The following is a 22,456-nucleotide window of genomic DNA, read 5'->3' as shown; positions in this document are numbered from 1 at the left end:
AAAGGCCACTCTGTCAGGAAGAAGCCATTACTCCAAAAGAAACATACAAAGACAGATTAATGTTGTTAGCAAATGTACATAGGAACAAAGACCTTAATTTTTGGAGATATGTCCTGTGGTCTGATGAAACTAAAATTGAACTTTTTGGACATAATGACCATTGTTACATTTGGAGGAAAAAGGGAGAAGCTTGGAAGCCTAAGGACATCATCCCAGCTGTGAAACATGGGGGTGGCAGCATCATGTTGTGGGGTTGTTTTGCTGCAGGAGGGACTAGAGCACTTCACAAAATAGATGGCATCATGAGAAAAGAAGATTATGTGACAATACTGAAGCAACATCTCAAGACATCACCCAGGAAGTTAAAGCTTGGGTAGAAATGGGTCTTCCTAATGGACAATTATCCTAAGCATACTGCCGAAATGGTAAGAAAGCGGCTTAAGGATAACAAAGTCAATGTTTAACCATGGCCATCACAAAGCCCTGATCTCAGTTCTAATGAAAATTTATGGGCAAAGCTGAAAAGGCAGGTGCGTGCAAGGCGACCTACAAACCTCGATCAGCTACTGTTATGATCTGGTGATTAAGGAGCGACATGTAACTAGCTCTGAGCAGGTGGTAGCTATACTGACCGCAGTCGCTAAGCTCAACACAACACTAGAAGTAGCCGTGAGGGGTACCTGACACTCCCTAGACCCCTCGACACCGCCTAAGAGCTAACTACCCCTAAAGACAGAAGCAGGAAAACTATCTTGCCTCAGAGAAAATCCCCAAAGGATAGACAGCCCCCCCACATGTAATGACTGTGAGAGGAGAAGGAAATGACATACGTAGTATGAAACAAGATTTAGCACAGGAGGCCACTTCTAGCTAGATAGAAAAAGTACAGAAAAGAGCACTGTGCGGTCAGTAAAAAAAACTAGAAAAAGTCCACCGCAGAGAAATGCAAAAAGTCTCCACACCTAACTAAAGGTGTGGAGGGCAAACTCTGCTGCCCAGAGCTTCCAGCTTAGCTGAATAGATCCATATTGATAAGCTGGACAAAAGAGCAAAAACTACAAAATGCTGATCAACAAAGTCCACAAGAAGTGAACTGCAAAAAGACAAGCAAGGACTTAGCTTTGCAGAGCTGGTCAGAGTGTCAGGAAATCCTAAGAGCAATGACTCCAGGCAGGAACAATTGACAACTGGCAAAGAATGAGAGAAAAGGCCAGACTAATATAGCCGAGCCAAGAAGACGATCAGTGAAAACAGCTGCAGAAGCTAAATCCAAGAAGCAGCCATACCACTCAAAACCACAGGAGGGAGCCCAAGAGCAGAACTCACAAAAATGCTACTTACAACCACCGGAGGGAGCCCAAGAGCGGAATTCACAACAGCTACACGAGTTTTGTCAGGAGGAATGGGCCCAAATTCCAACTATTGTGAGAAGCTTGTGGAAGGAAATCCCAAACGTCTGACCAAAGTACTAGTTTATCTAGTACTTTGTGTGACCTCCATGATTTTGATTTTTAAAGGACAGCACCAAGTCGTCTAGACATAAAAGAACAAGCTGGTGACAAAATTGTTGCATAGATGTACATCTTTTTTCCATTCTTGAGTAACGACCTCTTTTAGAGCCTGGATGCTGGTTGAAGAGTGATGACAATTTGTCTCTTCAGAATTCCCATAGGTGATCGATTAGGCTCAGACTAGGAGACAAAGTTGGCCACTAAATCACATTCATCATATTCTTCTTCAGAAATGCCACAGTGGTCTGTGTGTTTAGGATCATTATTATATTGAAAACTGCATGTCTCCAAGGGCACAATGATGGTAGCATCTTATCTTTCAAGACAGAGACGTACGTTAATGATTTAATGCTAGCATCAAAGAAATGTAGCTCCCCCGCAACAGCATCACTCATGCAGCCCCACAAAAGAACGCTGCCACCACCATGTCTCACCATGAAGGCACCATGCATTTTTCATCCTATTCCTCACCTTTGTCACCCGATACAGTTTTAATCCCTACACACCCAAACACGTTTCCATCTTTGTGACAGGGCAAAATTTTACAATTCTGACCAGTGTCACTTGTGCGGTAATAACTCTGGAATCTGGAATACTTCAATGGATCCCACTGATTCCGAGATTATTATTTATTACATATTGTACTTTACGATAGTGGTAAAATGTATTCAATATGACTTATTTGTGAAAAAAACGTAAATTTGGCACACATTTTGAAAATGTTGCACTTTCCAAATGTTGAATGTTTATGCCCCATAATCATTGAGTTATATCGCACAAAATAGTTAATAAAATTTCCCACATGTCAACTTTACAACAGCACACTTTGAAACTTAGTTAGGAAGTTAGAAGGGTTAAGTTTTATTTTTCCAACAAAAAACACAAAACCTTTTTTTAGGGACCACATCACATTTGAAGAATTGTCTTTGAGGGGGCTATATGACAGAAAATACCCAAAAGTGTCTCCATTCTAAAAACTGCACCCCTCAAGGTACTCAAAACCACATTCAAGAAATGTATTAACCATTCAGATGCTCCACAGGAATTTTTGAAATGTGAAAGGAAAAAAAATGAACATTTAATAACTTTTTGTCACAAAAATGTTACTTTAAACCCAAAACTTTTTTATTTTCGCAAAAGTGACATAAAAAAATTGGACCCCAAAATGTGTTATGCAATTTCTCCTGAGCATGCAGATACCCAATATGGAGGGGGAACTTCTGTTTGGCCACAGAGTATGGCATGAAAGGGAAGGAGCACCATTTGACTTTATAAATGCAAAATTATCTGGAATAACTAGTGGATGCCATGTCGAGTTTGGAGAGCCCCTCATGTGCCTTAACAGTGGAAATCCCCACAAGTAACACCACTTTGGAAACTGGAGCCCTCAGGGAACTTATATAGATGTTTGGTGAGCACCTTGAACACCCCCCCCCCCCCCCCCCCCAGTTGCTTCACAGAAGTTTATAAAATTGAGCCTTGAAAATTAAAATAAATAAATCAGTTTCCCCACAAAAATGTTTTTTAGCCCCATATTTTACATTTTCACAAGAGTAACAGTAGAAATTTCACCATAATTTGTTGTGCAATTTATCCTCAGTACGCAGATACCCAATATGTGGGGGTAAAAACCTGTTCAGGCTCACAGCAGTGCTTAGAAATGATGGAGTGACGTTTTGGAACGCAGACATTGATGAAATCATCTGTCGTGTCATGTCGGATTTAGAGAGGCCCTGATGTGCGTAACCAGTAAAAAAAACCCACAAGGGACAGCATTTTGTAAGCTAGACCCCTCAATGAATGCATCTGGATGTATGGTGAACACCTTGAACCACCAGCTGCTTCACAGAAGTTTATAACGTAGAGCAGTAAAAATTTAAAAAATAAATAAATCACATTTTTTCCACAAAAATGTTATTTTAGCCCATTTTTTTATTTTCACAAGAATAGCAGGAGAAAATGGACTCCAAAATTTGTTGTGCGTCTGAATGGCCCCCTCATCTCTATATTGGTATGCATGGTCCCCTCATCTCTATATTGGTATGCAGGGGTGTCAAACTGCATTCCTCGAGGGCCGCAAACCATGAGTGTTTTCAAGATTTCCTTAGCTTTGCACAATGTGCTGCAATCATTATGTGTTTAGGTGATTAAATTATCACCTGTGCAGTACAAGGAAATCCTGAAAACATGACCTGTTTGCAGCCCTTGAGGAATGCAGTTTGACACCCCTGCTGGTATGCATGGCCACCTCATCTTCTATCAGAATCTTGTATTTCAAAGATTTAAACAGAAATCCAGGTGTAAGCGCTCAGTTCAGTAGAGTGCAGGATAAATGTGAGCCAAGCCTTACCGTGAACTTTGGGAGGCAGAATGAATAAATCAACAGCAGGTGAAGAATTGGTTTTATTTTTTTACGCCATTCCTCATATGGTATAAGTGATCAGACGACTTTATTCTTCGGGTCAATGCCATTACAGCAATACTAGATATTGGGCTTTTATGCTTGGTTGCGGTCACACACTAAAAGACGCTTTTTTTGTTTTCATAAAATTTTTTTGCATCACCATATTTTGAGAGATATAATTTTTCCATATTTCTGCTGACAGAGTCATGTGAGGGTTTGTTTTTTGCAGGAATTTTTGATGTTTTTATTGGTACCATTTTCGTGCTCCTGACTTTTTTTTGATCGCTTTCTATTAAGATTTTTAGAAGGCAGAACAAAAAACAACAAAGCAAAAACTGTTTTTTGGCCTTTTTTTTAATGCCGTTATGCGTGTGTCAAAATTGATAAGGCAACTTTACTCTTCAGTACGATTACAGCAATAACCCATTTATATAGTTTATCATCTCCATACTAGTATGCATGCCCCCCTCATCTCTATACTGGTATGCATGGCCACATCATACCTACACTGGTATACATGGCCCCCATTCCCATCCTGGTATCATGGCCTTCTCATCCCTATCTTGGCATGCATGGCCCCTCACATAACAATCCTGGTATGCATAGCCCCCCTCATCCTATCCTGGTATGCCTGGCCCCCACATCCCTATCCTGGTATGAACTGCCCCTCATCCCTATCCTGGTATGCATGCCCCCCTCATCTCTATACTGGTATGCATGACCCCCTCATCCCTATATAGGTATGCATGGCCCCCATTCCCATTCTGGTATGCATGGCCCCAATTGCCATCCTGGTATCATGGCCTTCTCATCACTATCCTGGTATGCATAGCCCCCCTCATCCCTATCCTGGTATGCCTGGCCCCGACATCCCTATCCTGGTATGCATGGCCCCCTCATCCTAATTCTGGTATGCACGGCCTCCTCATCCCTATCCTGGTATGCATGCCCCCCTCATCTCTATACTGGTATGCATGGCCTCCATCTTGGCATGCATGGCCCCTTTATCCCTATAATGGTAAGCATGGCCCCCTCATCCCTATACTGGTATGCATGGCGCCCTCATCCCTATACTGGTATGCATGACCCCCTCATCCGTATACTGGTATGCATGGCGCCCTCATCCCTATACTGGTAAGCATGCCCCCTCATCTCTATACTGATAAGCATGCCCCCCTCATCTCCATACGGGTATGCATTCCCCCCTCATCTCCATACTGGTATGCATGCCCCTTATCCCTATACTGGTATGAATGCCACCCTCATCACTATACTAGTATGCATGGTCCCCTCATCTCTACACTGGTATGCATGGCCACTTCATAACGACTGGTATGCATGGCCCCCATTCCCATCCAGGTATCATGGCCTTCTCATCCCTATCTTGGTATGCATGGCCCCTCACATAACAATCCTGGTATGCATAGCCCCCCTCATCCTATCCTGGTATGCCTGGCCCCCACATCCCTATCCTGGTATGAACTGCCCCTCATCCCTATCCTGGTATGCATGCCCCCCTCATATCTATACTGGTATGCATGACCCCCTCATCCCTATATAGGTATGCATGGCCCCCATTCCCATTCTGGTATGCATAGCCCCAATTGCCATCCTGGTATCATGGCCTTCTCATCACTATCCTGGTATGCATAGCCCCCCTCATCCCTATCCTGGTATGCCTGGCCCCGACATCCCTATCCTGGTATGCATGGCCCCCTCATCCTAATTCTGGTATGCACGGCCTCCTCATCCCTATCCTGGTATGCATGCCCCCCTCATCTCTATACTGGTATGCATGGCCTCCATCTTGGCATGCATGGCCCCCTTATCCCTATAATGGTAAGCATGGCCCCCTCATCCCTATACTGGTATGCATGGCGCCCTCATCCCTATACTGGTATGCATGACCCCCTCATCCGTATACTGGTATGCATGGCGCCCTCATCCCTATACTGGTAAGCATGCCCCCTCATCTCTATACTGATAAGCATGCCCCCCTCATCTCCATACGGGTATGCATTCCCCCCTCATCTCCATACTGGTATGCATGCCCCTTATCCCTATACTGGTATGCATGCCACCCTCATCACTATACTAGTATGCATGGTCCCCTCATCTCTACACTGGTATGCATGGCCACTTCATAACGACTGGTATGCATGGCCCCCATTCCCATCCAGGTATCATGGCCTTCTCATCCCTATCTTGGTATGCATGGCCCCTCACATAACTATCCTGGTATGCATAGCCCCCCTCATCCCTATCCTGGTATGCATGCCCCCCTCATCTCTATACTGGTATGCATGGCCACCTCATCCCTATATAGGTATGCCTGGTCCCTATTCCCATTCTGGTATGCATGGCCCCCATTCCCATCCTGGTATCATGGCCTTCTCATCCCTATCCTGGTATGCATAGCCGCCCTCATCCCTATCCTGGTATGCCTGGCCCCAACATCCCTATCCTGGTATGCACTGCCCCTCTCATCCCTATCCTGGTATGCATGGCCCCCTCATCCCAATTCTGTCATGCACGGCCTCCTCATCCCTATCCTGGTATGTATGCCCCCCTCATCTCTATACTGGTATGCATGGTGCCTTCATCTCTATACTGGTAAGCATGCCCCCCTCATCTCTATAAGGGTATGCATTCCCCCCTAATCTCCATACTGGTATGCATGCCCCCCTCATCTCTATACAGGTATGCATGGCGCCCTCATCCCTATACTGGTAAGCATGCCCCCCTCATCTCTATACGGGTATGCATTCCCCCCTAATCTCCATACTGGTATGCATGCCCCCCTCATCCCTATACTGGTATGCATGCCCCCCTCATCTCTATACTGGCATGCATGGCCATGTTTACCTATGCCCTTACATGTTCACCATGTTTACCTATGCCCTTACAGTGTTTGCTCCACTAATCCTCTCTCTCCTTCACTATCACAAACCCCAGCACTCTCTAACCTAATAATCATCTCCCCTTCCCTCCCCACCTGTCCTCCTCTGCTGACCTGCTCCTCAACCTCAAATCTGTCCTAAGAAAACATAAAACAAGTTGGCCACTCTCTTTCTCCCACCTGCTCTCCCTTTCTCTGCTTTTCCTCACTGCTGGAGACATATCTACCAACCAGGGAACCCACAGCTCATACCTCCCACTACTACTCCCTCCTATCGCTCCCTATCTAATACGAACTACCGCAATCTTTCCAACATAAAACCCGTGCCCCTGACGCCCACCTCCCTGCTCCCTCTCTCTGGAGCACTCGGGAATGCCCGCTCAATCTGCAATAAGCTTCACGTGATTCACAACCTTTTTCTCTTTCGCAATCTTGCCTTCCTTGGCCTCACAGAAACATGGCTAACACCCTCTGACACCGCCTCCCCTGCTGCGCTGTGTTACGGAGGCCTCCACTTCACCCACAACCCTCGACCCGGCAACAAACATGGTGGAGGAGTGGGTCTTCTCCTTTCTTCTAACTGCACCTTTAACCCAATCCCACCTCTACCCTCCCTTATCCTCTTCTCTTTTGAAGTCCATTCTGTCCGCATCTACTCTCCCTCCAACCTCCAAGCGGCCATCATATACCGACCTCCAGGCACAGCCACTGCCTTTATTGACCAATTCTCCACCTGGCTTCTTCACTTTCTCTCTGCTGACATTCCCACCATCATCTTGGGTGACTTCAACATCCCCATTGATACTCTTCAGTCAACAGTCTCCAAACTTCTGTCCCTTACCTCATCCTTTGGACTTACTCAGTGGTCCTCCGCAGCCGTCCACACAGACGGACATACATTAGACCTGGTATTCACCCGCCTCTGCTCTCTAACTTCACCACCTCCCCTCTCCCTCTATCCGACCACCAACTGCTCACATTCTCATCCCTTTCCTCCTCAGCGGTCATCCATGTCCAGCAAAATGCGCACCCCTGCAGAAACCTTGCACACCTAGACACCCACACACTCTCTAACTCTATCCTACCACTGGCATCCATATCCTCACTCCACGACACAGACCGTGCCACTGCTTTCTACAATGCCACTCTTGCATCAGCTATTGACACAGTTGCCCCTCTCGTCCATGGCAGAGTGCGACGTATGAATAGAGAACCTTGGCACAATAACACCACTAAAAAGCTCCGGCAAGTGTCTAGGGTTGCGGAGCGGTGTTGGAAGAAAACATACTTGCAAGACGACTTCACTGCATTCAAACAGGCAACACTCGCTTTTAAATCTGCCCTCACCTCTGCTAAACAGGTCAACTTCACAACCCTCGTATCTTCCCTATCCTACAACCCCAAACAGTTATTCAAAACCTTTAACTCCCTCCTCCGCCCCCCACTACCCCATCCAACCTCCCTCATCTCTGCTGAGGACTTTGCCACACACTTTAAAAACAAGATCGACCAGACAAGGCAAGTCATCATTGTTCAACCACCACAACCCCTTTGTATACCAGACCAATGCCCAAACCCCATAACCTCCCTATCCAACATCACTGAAGGGGGGCTAATTTGTCTCCTCTTCAAATCGCACCTCACCACCTGTGTGCTCGACCCCATCCCATCTCACCTCCTCCCCAACCTCACCACCACACTTATCCCATCCCTAACCCACCTCTTCAACCTATCACTATCTTCTGGCACCTTCCCTTCTGCTTTCAAACATGCCACAATCTCGCCTATCCTTAAAAAGCTAACCCTCGATCCAACTGCTATGTCCAGCTATCGCCCAATATCACTGCTTCCATTCGCTTCCAAACTCCTGGAGCAGCACGTTCACTCTGAACTTTCCTCCCACCTCTCATCTAACTTGTTCTTTGACAATCTACTATCTGGTTTCCGCCCCCATCACTCAACTGAGACACCCCTGACCAAAATCACTAACGACCTACTTACCGGCAAAGCTAATGGACAATACTCTGCACTCCTCCTTTTAGACCTGTCCTCTGCTTTCAACACAGTTGACCACTGCCTCTTACTACAGATCCTCTCCTCCTTTGGCATCAAAGACCTCACCTAATCCTGGATCTCCTCGTACCTTTTCAACCGCACATTCAGCGTCTCCCACTCCATCTCCTCATCCCACCCTCTCTCTGTTGGAGTCCCCCAAGGCTCTGTTCTAGGACCCCTACTCTTCTCAATCTATACACTTGGCTTGGGACAACTCATAAAGTCCCATGGATTCCAGTACCACCTCTATGCTGATGACACACACATCTACCTCTCTGGCCCAGACGTCACCGCTCTGCTGTCCAGAATCCCAGAGTGCCTATCAGCCATATCCTCCTCCTTCTCCTCTCGGTTCCTCAAACTCAATGTAGACAAATCTGAACTCATCATCTTTCCTCCATCCCATAGATCTTCCTTACCTGACCTATCTATCGCAATCAATGACATCATGCTTTTCCCCGTACCGGAAGTCCGCTGCCTCGGAGTAACCTTCGACTCTGCCCTGTCCTTCAAACCGCACATCCAAGCTCCTTCCACCTCCTGTCACCTCCAGCTCAAAAATATCTCCAGAATCCGTCCTTTCCTCAACCGTCAATCTACTAAAATGCTTGTGCATGCCCTCATCATCTCCCGCCTTGACTACTGCAACATCCTTTTCTGCGGCCTCCCTGCTAACACCCTTGCACCTCTCCAGTCCATCCTTAACTCTGCTGCCCGACTAATTCATTTCTCCTCACTACTCCTCTGCTTCCCCCCTCTGCAAATCTCTTCACTGGCTCCCATTCCCTCAGCGTATTCAGTTCAAATTACTAATACGGACCTACAAAGCCATCCACAACCTGTCTCCTCCATATATCTCTGAACTAATCTCCCGATATCTTCCCTCATATAATCTCTGATCCTCCCAAGACCTCCTTCTCTCCTCCACACTTATTCGCTCCTCATTCAACCGCCTCCAAGACTTCTCCAGAATATCCCCCATCCTCTGGAATTCTTTGCCCCAACATGTCCGACTATCAACCACATTCGGATACTTCAGACGGAACCTGAAAACCCATCTCTTCAAGAAAGCCTACAGCCTGCACTGACCCCGCTGCCTACTCATCACTACCGAAGCTACCGCCTTACCAACACCGGAGCTCCTGCAACCCTCAACCTACTGTCTCCTTCCCCATAATCCTGTAGAATGTAAGCCCGCAAGGGCAGGGTCCCCGCCCCGCTGTATCAGTCTGTCATAGTTACATAGTATAGTTACATAGTTATTAAGGTTGAAAGAAGACTATAAGTCCATCTAGTTCAACCCATAGCCTAACCTAAAATGCCCTAACATGTTGATCCAGAGGAAGGCAAAAAAAAACCATGTGGCAAAAGGGTAAGCTCCACCTTGGGGAAAAAAATTCCTTCCCGACTCCACATACCGCAATCAGACTAGTTCCCTCGATCAACGCCCTATCGAGGAATCTAGTGTACGTATATACTCTGTAACATTATACTTTTCCAGAAATGTATCCAGTCCCCTCTTAAATTTAAGTAATGCATCACTCATTACAACATCATACGGCAGAGAGTTCCATAGTCTCACTGCTCTTACAGTAAAGAATCCGCGTCTGTTATTATGCTTAAACCTTTTTTCCTCCAGACGTAGAGGATGCCCCCTTGTCCCAGTTTCAGGTCTATGATTAAAAAGATCATCAGAAAGGTCTTTATACTGTCCCCTCATATATTTATACATTAAAATAAGATCACCCCTTAGTCTTCGTTTTTCCAAACTAAATAGCCCCAAGTGTAATAACCTATCTTGGTATTGCAGACCCCCTCAGTCCTCTAATAACCTCGGTCGCTCTTCTCTGCACCCGCTCCAGTTCAGCTATGTCTTTCTTATACACCGGAGACCAGAACTGTGCACAGTATTCTAAGTGTGGTCGAACTAGTGACTTGTGTAGAGGTAAAATTATGTTCTCCTCATGAGCATCTATGCCTCTTTTAATGCATCCCATTATTTTATTTGCCTTTGTAGCAGCTGCCTGACACTGGCCACGGAATATGAGTTTGTCATCCACCCATACCCCCAGGTCTTTTTCATTGACGGTATTGCCCAGAATTTTAGAATTAAGCACATAATTATACATCTTATTACTTCTACCCAAGTGCATGACCTTACATTTATCCCCATTAAAGCTCATTTGCCATTTATCAGCCCAAGCTTCTAGTTTACATAAATCATCCTGTAATATAAAATTGTCCTCCCCTGTATTGATTACCCTGCAGAGTTTAGTGTCATCTGCAAATATTGAAATTCTACTCTGAATGCCCCCTACAAGGTCATTAATAAATATATTAAAAAGAAGAGGGCCCAATACTGATCCCTGTGGTACCCCACTGCTAACCGCTACCCAGTCCGAGTGTGCTCCATTAATAACCACCCTTTGTTTCCTATCCCTGAGCCAGCTCTCAACCCACTTACACATATTTTCCCCCTATCCCCATTATTCTCATTTTATGTATCAACCTTTTGTGTGGCACCGTATCAAAAGCTTTTGAAAAGTCCATATACACTACGTCCACTGGGTTCCCTTGGTCCAGTCCGGAACTTACCTCTTCATAGAAACTGATCAAATTAGTCTGACATGAACGGTCCCTAGTAAACCCGTGCTGATACTGGGTCATGAGGTTATTCCTCTTCAGATACTCCAGTATAGCATCCCTTAGAATGCCCTCCAGGATTTTACCCACAGTAGAGGTTAAGCTTACTGGCCTATAATTTCCGAGTTCAGTTTTTGTCGCCTTTTTGAATATTGGCACCACATTTGCTATACGCCAGTCCTGTGGTACAGACCCTGTTATTATGGAGTCTTTAAAGATTAAAAATAATGGTCTATCAATGACTGTACTTAATTCCTGCAGTACTCGAGGGTGTATCCCGGGATGGGCCCGGAGATTTGTCAATTTTAGTGATTTTTAGATGCCACCGCACTTCCTGCGGGGTTAAGCAGGTGACATTTAATTCGGAATTTTTATCACTAGTCATTTTGTCTGCCACAGGATTTTCTTTTGTAAATACTGATGAAAAAAAGTCAGTTAGCATATTGGCTTTTTCCTCATCCTCATCCACCATTTCACCCAGACTATTTTAAGGGGGCCAACACTATCATTTTTTAAAATACAACAAGAGCCGGAGAAACACGCCGAGCGGCACTATCCTCGATGGCTTAAAACATCTGACAGGCTGTGTCAACAGATCCGACAAATAGAAGCACAACTCCAACGAATCCTGACTTCGGGTGCTCCTCAGAAAAAACAGTGTTCAATACTCACCAGTCTTCACCGTGATTCGTACTTTATTAATAGATACAACTTGTTAAAAATCCATGGCCGGAGTTGAATGAGCCGTAGCTCGTGTGAGCAGGGGGGGTCAGGACGACGATCGTTTCGCGCTGTGCTTGCGCTTCAACAGGTCAGTTTGTGGCAAGATCAGGTGGCGGAAATATAGTGCCGAACCCGACACCTCCCCCTCCACATTCCCTGAACCCTCCCACAACTAAAACACAATCATATAAAAGCACACTTAAAAACAACTGTAACAAGTATGACAAAAGAACAGAATAATTACATATGGCTTATACATATTACTAATGCTGACTGGTATCGCAAAGATAATATATATAAAAAAAAAAAAATTCCCCTTTTTCTTTTTCCTCTTTTTTTTCCCCTTTTTTTTCCTTCCTTTTCTTTCCCCCTTCCTTCTTTCACATTTTCATAGGAGTCATAAAGATCAATCTAACATATTTTAATCCAAAATCAGAGAACTAATCTGTCACAAAAATATCGACAGGTCAACCCTGTCATTGAACCCTAATGGTCCCATCGCATTGCTGTGCATAATCCATTTTGCCTCAACCCTGAGGAGTAAATTATTTAAATCTCCCCCTCTGGCTGGCAAGTTCACTTTCTCAATGCCTGCAAATGTTAAATCTTCTGTCCTGCCTCCATGCCGTTCTTTCATGTGCGTGATCAACCTCGGTACACCTTTGCCTGTTATTATGGATCTACAATGTTCACGGAATCGCACGTGTAATGGTCTTATGGTTTTCCCTATATAATAGTGTCTGCAGGGACAAAAAATCACATAAACCACATTATTTGTCTTACATGTAATAAAATCATTCACTACATGTTCTACCGCTCCCATGTGTAACACCCGGTCCGTAATGTGCTGTCTGCAATGTGAACAGTGTCCACATTTAAAGTTCCCTTTCGGGACCATAGCTTGCATCCAGTTAGGATGCGGTTTACTAATGCGATTTTTCACTAATTTGTCCCTTAATCTGACACTCCGTCTGTTCGATATCAAAGGGCCTCTAGCTACAACTTCTGTCAAGTCTTTGTCACTTCCCAAAATATACCAATTCTTTTTAATGGCTAGTCTGATTTGCTGATCCATGTTGTTATATGCAAAGCAAAAGGTAAATCTTTTTTCTGCCTTGCAATTCTTACTAGAAACTTTGAACTCACTGTCAGTATTTCTCTCCTTAGTCACTTTCTCTCTCGCTGATTCTAATAATTTGCGTGGGTAACCCCTTTGTTCGAATCTATGCTGCATTTCTTTTGACTGATGTTCATAACCATCATTGGTGTTATTTAATCTACTCACTCTCAGAAACTGACTGCGAGGTAGTGCACGTTTAGTGTGTACTGGATGGTAGCTATCAAAATGCATTATCATATTTGCTGCTACTGGTTTACGGTACATCGAAGTACAAATTTTGTCATTATTTATTTCCATTAAGACGTCCAGAAATTCTAACCGATGCCCTCCAAAAACCGATGTGAATACCATGTTCATGCTGTTTTTGTTATTTAAGTGAGTCACGAACTCATTAAATGTTTTTTCGCTGTCGTCCCAAATGATCACTATATCATCAATATATCTTTGGTAAATTTGATGTGTCGCATAAAGACATTGTCATCCGCATAGATGTAATTCTCCTCGAACAAGGCCAAAAATAAATTAGCAAAAGTACATGCTACCGGAGTACCCATCGCGGTCCCCACTAATTGAAAGTACCAATCCTCCATAAACGTAAAAGCATTATGGGTTAAAATAAAATATAATCCTTCACAGATGAATCTGATGAACTCCTGACTCTTATCTGTAGTGCACAAAATCTGTTTAATAGCCTCTACTCCACTTTTCTGGGGGATCCTCGTATATAAACTTTGTACGTCTATCGATGCCAAGGAATAATTGTCCTGCCATTGAAAATCATGTATACTTTCAAGGAAAGCATTAGTATCTTTAAGGTACGCCGGAACATCTTTCAGTAACGGCCGTAATAACCAATCGATATACTGGGATAGGGGCTCAGTGAGCGACCCTATCCCAGATACGAGATACGGCTCATTCAACTCCGGCCATGGGTTTTTAACAAGTTGTATCTATTAATAAAGTACAAATCACGGTGAAGACTGGTGAGTGCCCTCATTTCTTGTATTGGATACTATCATTTTTTTAGTTTCTTACCATTTATGTAATTTAATAATATTTTGGGATTATTTTTACTCTCTCTGGCAATGAGTCTCTCTGTCTCAATCTTTGCTGCCTTGATTTGCTTTTTACAGAATTTATTTAATTTTCTGTATTTATTTAATGCCTCCTCAATACCTACTTCCTTTAATTCTCTAAATGCTTTCTTTTTGTCACTTATTGCGCCCCTTACAGCTCTATTTAGCCATGTTGGTTTCCTCCTATTTCTAGTATGTTTATTCCCATACGGTATATACTGTGCACAGGTCCTATCCAGGATGCTAATAAACGTCTCCCATTTTCTTTGTGTATTTTTGTGTCTCAGGATATCGTCCCATTTAATTGCACCAAGATCCTCTCTCATCCGTTGGAAATTTGCCCTCCTGAAGTTTAGTGTCCTTGTAACCCCTCTATTACACATCTTATTAAAGGATACATGAAAACGTATTATTTTGTGATCACTATTCCCCAAATGACCCCCAACCCTTATATTTGATATGCGGTCTGGCCTGTTGGTCATTGCTAGTTTATATACTGTAAGTGATATCTGTAACTTGTATGTAACCCCTTCTCATGTACAGCACCATGGAATCAATGGTGCTATATAAATAAATAATAATAATAAATAATAATGCATGGTCACCTCATCCCTATATTGGTATGCATGGCCCCCACATCTGTATCCTGGTATGCACGGCCCACACATCCATATCCTGGTATGCATGGCCACCTCATCACTATCCTTTTATGCATGGCCCCCCTCATCCTTATCCTGGTATGCACAGCCCCCCACATCCCTATCCTGGTATGCACGGCCCCCACATCCGTATCCTGGTATGCACGGCCCCCACATCCGTATCCTGGTATGCATGGCCCCCACACAACACAAACCAGGTTAAAAAAAAAAAATCAAAAAAATTGTAGTATTCTCACCAACTGGCGTTCCCGCGCAGCGATGCTCCCGGCAGCTAGCGTTCCAAGTAATACATTGCGAAATCTCGCAAGAAGTCGCAGTCTCGCGAGACCACGACTTCTCACGAGATTTCGCAATGTATTGCTAGGAAGTAACGCTAGCTGCCGGGAGCATCAGTGACACTGCGCGGGAACGCCGGTAGGTAAGAATATTGCGATTTTTTATTTTTATCATTATATCTTGTTACTATTGATGTTGCATAGGCAGCATCAATAGTAGAAAGAGAGCGAGCGAGAGAGAATTTCCCTGACGGGAAATTCTTCCACGCATGCTCTCTTTGAAAAGGCGGGACCCGTCGCTGGATTCCTGCTTTTCACAGGCAGCGACCGATCCTGCACCCATAGGCTTCCATTGTAGCCAGTGATGGACAGCGCAGAATGCGTCGCTGAACGATTTTCCAACGTGCTTAAAAATCGTTCCTCTGAAAGTTTTCTCTGCCCGACGGACCGTTTATTTATGCAGGATCCAGTGAAAGACGGATGAAACGGATGGCCATCCATCACAATCACTGCATTCTCAAAAATCGACGGATTGTGACGGGAGCTGAAAGACGGAAGTGTGAGAGGAAGCTCTGTACATGCTTGTGAGATTATCAGGTTAGTACAGCATTATTCAGATTTCTAATATGAACATGCGGGTGACATTATTGAGTGTTAGGTCACTGTAAAACCCTTGCCAGAATAGAAAACTGGGAAAATAAAATATGGAACATCTTTTGTATTCCAGAACTCTTTAGTGATCACAAAAGTTGCAATGCTCCAAAAGATCAGCATGTGGCTGTTCTCCAAACATCACCACACTATCAGTCCAGAAAAGCATGGCGATAAATTGTGTAATGTGGCCAAACCGAATAAGTGGTTACCCTTAGTACAAACATGCTCAATGAACAGAAAATCATCTTACCATTAACAACTCGCTTACACTGTAACATCTTTATATCCACTAGCTCCTAAAAGGAATCAGATTATCGTCTATTACACATTTGCGCAAAATATCAAACCACTTAATAATCTTTTTTATATATCGCCAACATATTCCGCAGTTCATACCATATACAGACATTTTTTTTTTACACATAATTTAGGCTGGGGCTACGCAGCTATTTTAGCAGTGACACCTGACGTTCGACCAAAATTCGCTGATTGTTGCTGCTACATTGCAGCGCAACACAAATGAATGGAGTCGGATTGCCACCTCAAGGATACTCCGACCACAACAAGCAAGTCTCAAAAAGTCCAACCATATCAGAGTTTTTGTGACGGCTTGTCGAACTCACAGTATCCTCCGTGTTGCAACGTGACCCTAATGAACTTTGGTTGCATGCAGGTGCCATGGCCAAAGTCGCTGTGTAGCCCCCCGTCTTATTCATTTTTAAATAAGCAAGAAAGCACACAAATAGATTATAAAACTGTAAAAAAAAATATAAGAATATAATATAAACATGAACGTATGCAGACATACAGGTGATAAACATGCAGACGTTCTACATCCCAGCGAAGGACTTTATGCTTGTCCAGACTATGGCTTGGAGGTCAGCAATACGACCATTTTGAGAGGACTGCTATAGTGTTAAAGAAAGTTTCCTTACATTTAACAAAGTGTGCAGCCTTTTTATCTTCTCAATACCATAATGGAAGTAATCATTTCAAAATGCAGGGACATGGTAAGCAATTTATTTTTACTTTAACCTTCCAGAAGTAGAATATTGGATTTTGTTTTAAAAGCATAAAGGAAATAAACAAACATATTAAAACAGACAAACATCTAACAATTTATTCAACCAAAAATTCATATGCCATCAGATCTCAAATGAATCTCCAACTCTAAAAACCTAACATTACGTGCTTCGTTTTAAATGGCTATGCAGTTTGAAGTTACAAATACAAGAATTCCAGGTTATTCCCCCACTGGCTGTAACAGTTAAAGAGTTGAGGCCAGTGATTAGCTGCAGTGGTCATCAGGGTAGTCAGGGACATCACTGCAGCAAAAAAATAAACAAGTCACATCAAATTGCAAAAGAAGCAGAGTCCGATAAAGGAGAAACATCATACTTAGTTGATTTAAGTTAACTTGTAAAAACAGAAATTAAATATAGATGGTAAAAGTGTCACCCAGAAATATGATGTATAATGCGAACGTCCCGGTTGTACACTACTGGGGAATGAATGAAATGCAGGGAGCGGAGCTTCAGTGACTAGCGGTGATGTCACCGATGCTGCGCTCCCTGTTGGCATGAACTCAAATGAACTCTTGAGCGTAGGAAAATCAGCTGGCATTCTGGGCTGGTCGCATTAGCACCGCTCCCGGTTGTAAACTGTATATACCCCAGATATGGATTACAGCATGGGACTGACTGTACGCCGGACAGGTATGGTATATTATTGTTTTTTTATTTTAATTTTTATTTTTTTTTTTACAGGAGATCGAGGGCTTTGCTTGGATTACCAGTAACAATAAAATGGTCAAACAGTGTTAAGTGTTTTATTTCATTAAAGGGCGACTGTCACCCCCTCCAGCCGTTATAAACTAAAAGAGCCACCTTGTGCAGCAGTAATGCTGCATTCTAACAAGGTGGCTCTTTTAGTTTTTGGTGCATTTATTCCCAAAATAAAGCGTTTTATAACTGCGGCCGCCCTGCCTATGAATCCCAGCCCGGCACTATGCATAATGCTTAACACACTGCGGGGCTGGGATTCCAAAGGTGGGTTGCCGCACTGGCCGCATAGGCGCAGTCTGCAAGCCTGGCTGGGACGTCACACGGCCAGAGCTCACTGCGCCTGCACCAGACAGTACTACACAGCGCAGGCGCCGGATTTCAAGCGAAAACAGCGCGGAGTGATGGCAGTGTGGAGTTTCAAGCAGGGGGGTGAGGACCTGCCTCCCTGGATAAAGACAGGTATTTTGGAGAAGTTATAAAACGCTTTATTTTGGGAATAAATGCACCAAAAACTAAAAGAGCCACCTTGTTAGAATGCAGCATTACTGCTGCACAAGGTGGCTCTTTTAGTTTATAAAGGCTGGAGGGGGTGACAATCTTTAAAAGATTTTATTCTGCATGTGTGTGTGTTTATTTATACCCTTTCCAAACTATAGGATTAGTAATAGATAGGTGTCTTATTGACACCTGGGGGCATTCTCACACCTTCCTGTGTCTTCTGGCTCTGTCTCATCTGCAAGGGCTGCATGTGTCCTGTCAGTGCAGGAGTGACCCTCAGCTCCCACCTCCCCCCTTGACGCAGAAGGAACAGGCAACACACTTATAACATTGGTAGTAGTAGACAAATTAAGACACAGTGGGGGACCATGACTTGGGGTCTCAGTAGCCACATACTGTGACACTAGCCGCCCAAATCTGTCCCAAGTAAAACACTTGCGGGAATATTCGCCGACACTATCACCTCCCTCATTCCCCAGTCCAGATGAACCCTGGTTTTGGGGATGAGGACGGGGCATTGGGGGACACATGGCCCTGAAGCGTCCGGGTTGGTTGCAGTATTGACACCTCCTGGGTTCTGCCTCTGGCCTGGAGAGGGAAACAGATGGTGGCGCCCCTTGCATTCTAGGGGCTGAGAAAACAGGGGCAGGATGAGTCTTACCCCTTCTCCAGGTGCTGTGGGCGGCCCGCTTGGCTTCAGGGGCCCGGTTATTGGCATATTCATCTACCAGGACGGCTGTAGCAGCGGCCCCCTGTGGTTTCCAGTCACGGAGGTACTTTTGCAGATCCTCTGGGCAGTTCCACAAGAATTGCTCCATGACATACGCTTCCTGGATCTCCTGGCCGGTGGTCTAGTGCTCTGCAGCTCTCATAAGGACCCGCATGAGTCCTTGGGGCCTTTTTGCAGGCTCCGGAACTTTATACGGTAAGTCTCCAGAGTGAGGTTGAACTGCTGGATCAGGGCCTGTTTGATGCTCTCATATTTCTGTTCCAACCCGGCAGGTAAGTTCCCCAAAACTTCAAGAGTCTTACCACTCATACGGGGGGGGTCAGGAACTTGGCCCACTGATCCGAGGCCAGATGGTGCTGTCGGCAGGTCCGCTCAAAGGCTCGCAGATAAGGAGTCCAGGTCTCCATCCTTCTCCAACAAGGGGAAGTCCTTGGCTCGGACCTTGGCTGTCTTGGGTTCCGGACAGGATGTGGTGGGCGGTAGGATACCCTGCGGAGCCAACTCCAGTTGATTTTCTTGCTCAGCTTGGCGTTCTGCCACCTCTCGCTCCCGCTCTGCTTGTGCCGCCTCTCGATCTGCCTGGCGCTCTGCCACTTTCAGGAGGGCTGCGCAGGTTTCCTCGCGTGCCGCCTTGAGACTCGCCAGCGCAGCTTGAAAGAGGGCCTCCGATCTGAGCTGTCCGGGGAGAAGGGCAGTAGGAGGGTGCTCTCCTGCGGCAGGCTAGTGCACTGGCGGCGAGGTGCTTAGGGAACGCGGGCAGGACCCCCTGGTGTGGCTGGGGGCAGATGTTTTTAGCTAGGGGGGGCCAATAACCATGGTCCCTTTCTAGGCTATTAACCCCTTAAGTTCCGAGGGTGGTTTGCATGTTAATGACCGGGCCAATTTTTACAATTCTGACCACTGTCCCTTTTTGAGGTTATAACTCTGGAACGCTTTAAAGGATCCTGATGATTCTGACATTTTTTTCTCGTGACATATTGTACTTCATAATAGTGGTAAAATGTATTTGATATTACCTGCGTTTATTTGTGAAAAAAAGGAAATTTGGCGAAAATTTCGCAATTTTCCAACTTTGAATTTTTATGCCCTTAAATCACAGAGATATGTCACACAAGATACTTAAGTAACATTTCGCACATGTCTACTTTACATCAGCACAATTTTGGAACCAAAATTTATTTTTTGTTAGGGAGTTATAAGGGTTAAAAGTTGACCAGCAATTTCATTTGAAGTCATTTTGAGGGGTCTATATGATAGAAAATAACCAAGTGTGACACCATTCTAAAAACTGCACCCCTCAAGGTGCTCAAAACCGCATTCAAGAAGTTTATTAACCCTTCAGTTGTTTCATAGGAATTTTTGGAATGTTTAAAAAATAATGAACAATTAACTTTTTTTCACAAAAAATTTAATTCAGCTCTAATTTGTTTTATTTTACCAAAGGGTAACAGGAGAAATTGGACCCCAAAAGTTGTTGTACAATTTGTCCTGAGTACGCTGATATTTTAGCGGATTTTTATGATTGGCAGCTGTCACACACTAAAAGACGCTGTTTATTGCAAAAAATAGTTTTTGTGTCTCCACAATTTGAGAGCTATTATTTTTCCATATTTTGGTCCACAGAGTAATGTTTGGTCCACAGAGGTCTTGATTTTTGCAGGACGAGTTTACATTTTTATTGGTATCATTTTCGAGCACGTGATATTTTTGATCGCTTTTCATTCTGATTTTTGTGAGGCAGAATGACCAAAAAACAGTAATTCATGAATTTTTTTTTTTCTTTGGGGGGGGGGGGAGGAGGGAGGCGTTTATACCATCCCACGTTTGGTAAAATTGCCTCATTTATATTTTTTTTATGTTTTGGCGCTTTTATACGACAAAAACTATCTTATAGAAAAAATAATTATTTTTGCATCGCTTTATTCTGAGGACTGTAACTTTTTTATTTCGCTGATGCTGCTGTGTGGCGGCTCGTTTTTTTGCGGGAAAAGATGACGTTTTCAGAGGTACCATGGTTATTTATATCAGTCTTTTTGATCGCGTGTTATTCCACTTTTTGTTCGGCGGTATGATAATAAAGCGTTGTTTTTTGTCTCTTTTTTTTACGGTGTTCACTGAAGGGGTTAACTAGTGGGACAGTTTTATAGGTGGGGTAGTTACGGACGCGGCGATACTAAATATGTGTACTTTTATTTTTTTTTATTATTTAGCTAAAGAAATGTATTTATGGGAAATTTATATATATAAAAACAGTACAGACCAAAAGTTTGGACACACCTCATTTAAAGATTTTTATGACTATGAAATTTGTAAATTCACACTGAAGGAATCAAAACTATGAATTAACACATGTGGAATTATATACTTAACAAAAAAGTGTGAAACAACTGAAAATATGTCTTATATTCTAGGTTCTTCAAAATAGCTAGCTTTTGCTTTGATGACTGCTTTGCACACTTTTGGCATTCTCTTGATGAGCTTCAAGAGGTAGTCACCGGAAATGGTTTTCACTTCACAGGTGTGCCCTGTCAGGTTTAATAAGTGGGATTTCTTGCCTTATAAAAGGGGTTGGGACCATCAGTTTTGTTGTGCAGAAGTCTGGTGCATACACAGCTGATACTCCTACTGAATAGACTGTTAGAATTTGTATTAGGGCAAGAAAAAAGCAGCTAAGTAAGGAAAAATGAGTGGCCATCATTACTTTAAGAAATGAAGGTCAGTCAGTCTGAAAAATTGGGAAAACTTTGAAAGTGTCCCCAAAGTGCAGTTGCAAAAACCATCAAGCGCTACAAAGAAAATGGCTCACATGAGGACCGCCCCAGGAAAGGAAGACCAAGAGTCACCTCTGCTTCTGAGGATAAGTTTATCAGAATCACCAGCCTCAGAAATCGCAGGTTATCAGCAGTTCAGATTAGAGACCAGGTCAATGCCACACAGAGTTCTAGCAGTATACACATCTCTACAACAACTGTTAAGAGGAGATTTTGTGCAGCAGGCCTTCCTGGTAAAATGGCTGCTAGGAAACCACTGCTAAGGACAGGCAACAAGCAGAAGAGACTTGTGTGGGTTAAAGAACACAAGGAATGGACATTAGACCAGTGGAAATCTGTGCTTTGGTCTGATGAGTCCAAATTTGAGATCTTATGCTCCAAACACCGTGTCTTTGTGCGATTCAGAAAAGGTGAATGGATGGACCCTGCATGCCTGGTTCCCACCGTGAAGCATGGAGGAGGAGGTGTGATGGTGTGGGGGTGCTTTGCTGGTGACACTGTTGGGGATTTATTCAAAATTGAAGACATACTGAACCAGAATGGCTACCACAGCATCTTGCAGCAGCATGCTATTCCATCCGGTTTGCGTTTAGTTGGACCATCATTTATTTTTCAACAGCACAATGACCCCAAACACACCTCCAGGCTGTATAA

The 22,456-nt window shown here is 44.0% G+C and overlaps 1 protein-coding gene across 3 annotated transcripts in view; it reads right to left on the bottom strand.

Annotated features, from left to right (window-relative positions):
• DUS2 (dihydrouridine synthase 2) overlaps positions 1-22,456 on the bottom strand; it is a 263,484-nt gene that overhangs the window by 183,274 nt on the left and 57,754 nt on the right. For 2 of the 3 annotated variants that reach the window (XM_069740207.1, XM_069740208.1), the window contains exon 3: positions 16,270-16,315. The exons of the other annotated variant lie outside the window; for it this stretch is intronic. In XM_069740207.1, the coding sequence (XP_069596308.1) occupies positions 16,270-16,315 (46 nt within the window). The remainder of the gene's footprint in view (positions 1-16,269; positions 16,316-22,456) is intronic. 3 annotated transcript variants of the gene reach the window in all.

This window comes from Ranitomeya imitator, chromosome 9 (assembly GCF_032444005.1).
Source record: "Ranitomeya imitator isolate aRanImi1 chromosome 9, aRanImi1.pri, whole genome shotgun sequence".
NCBI classification, from domain to species: domain Eukaryota; kingdom Metazoa; phylum Chordata; class Amphibia; order Anura; family Dendrobatidae; genus Ranitomeya; species Ranitomeya imitator.
The sequence above is the reverse complement of the archived record's forward strand: the minus strand, read 5'-3'. Positions and strand labels throughout refer to the sequence as shown.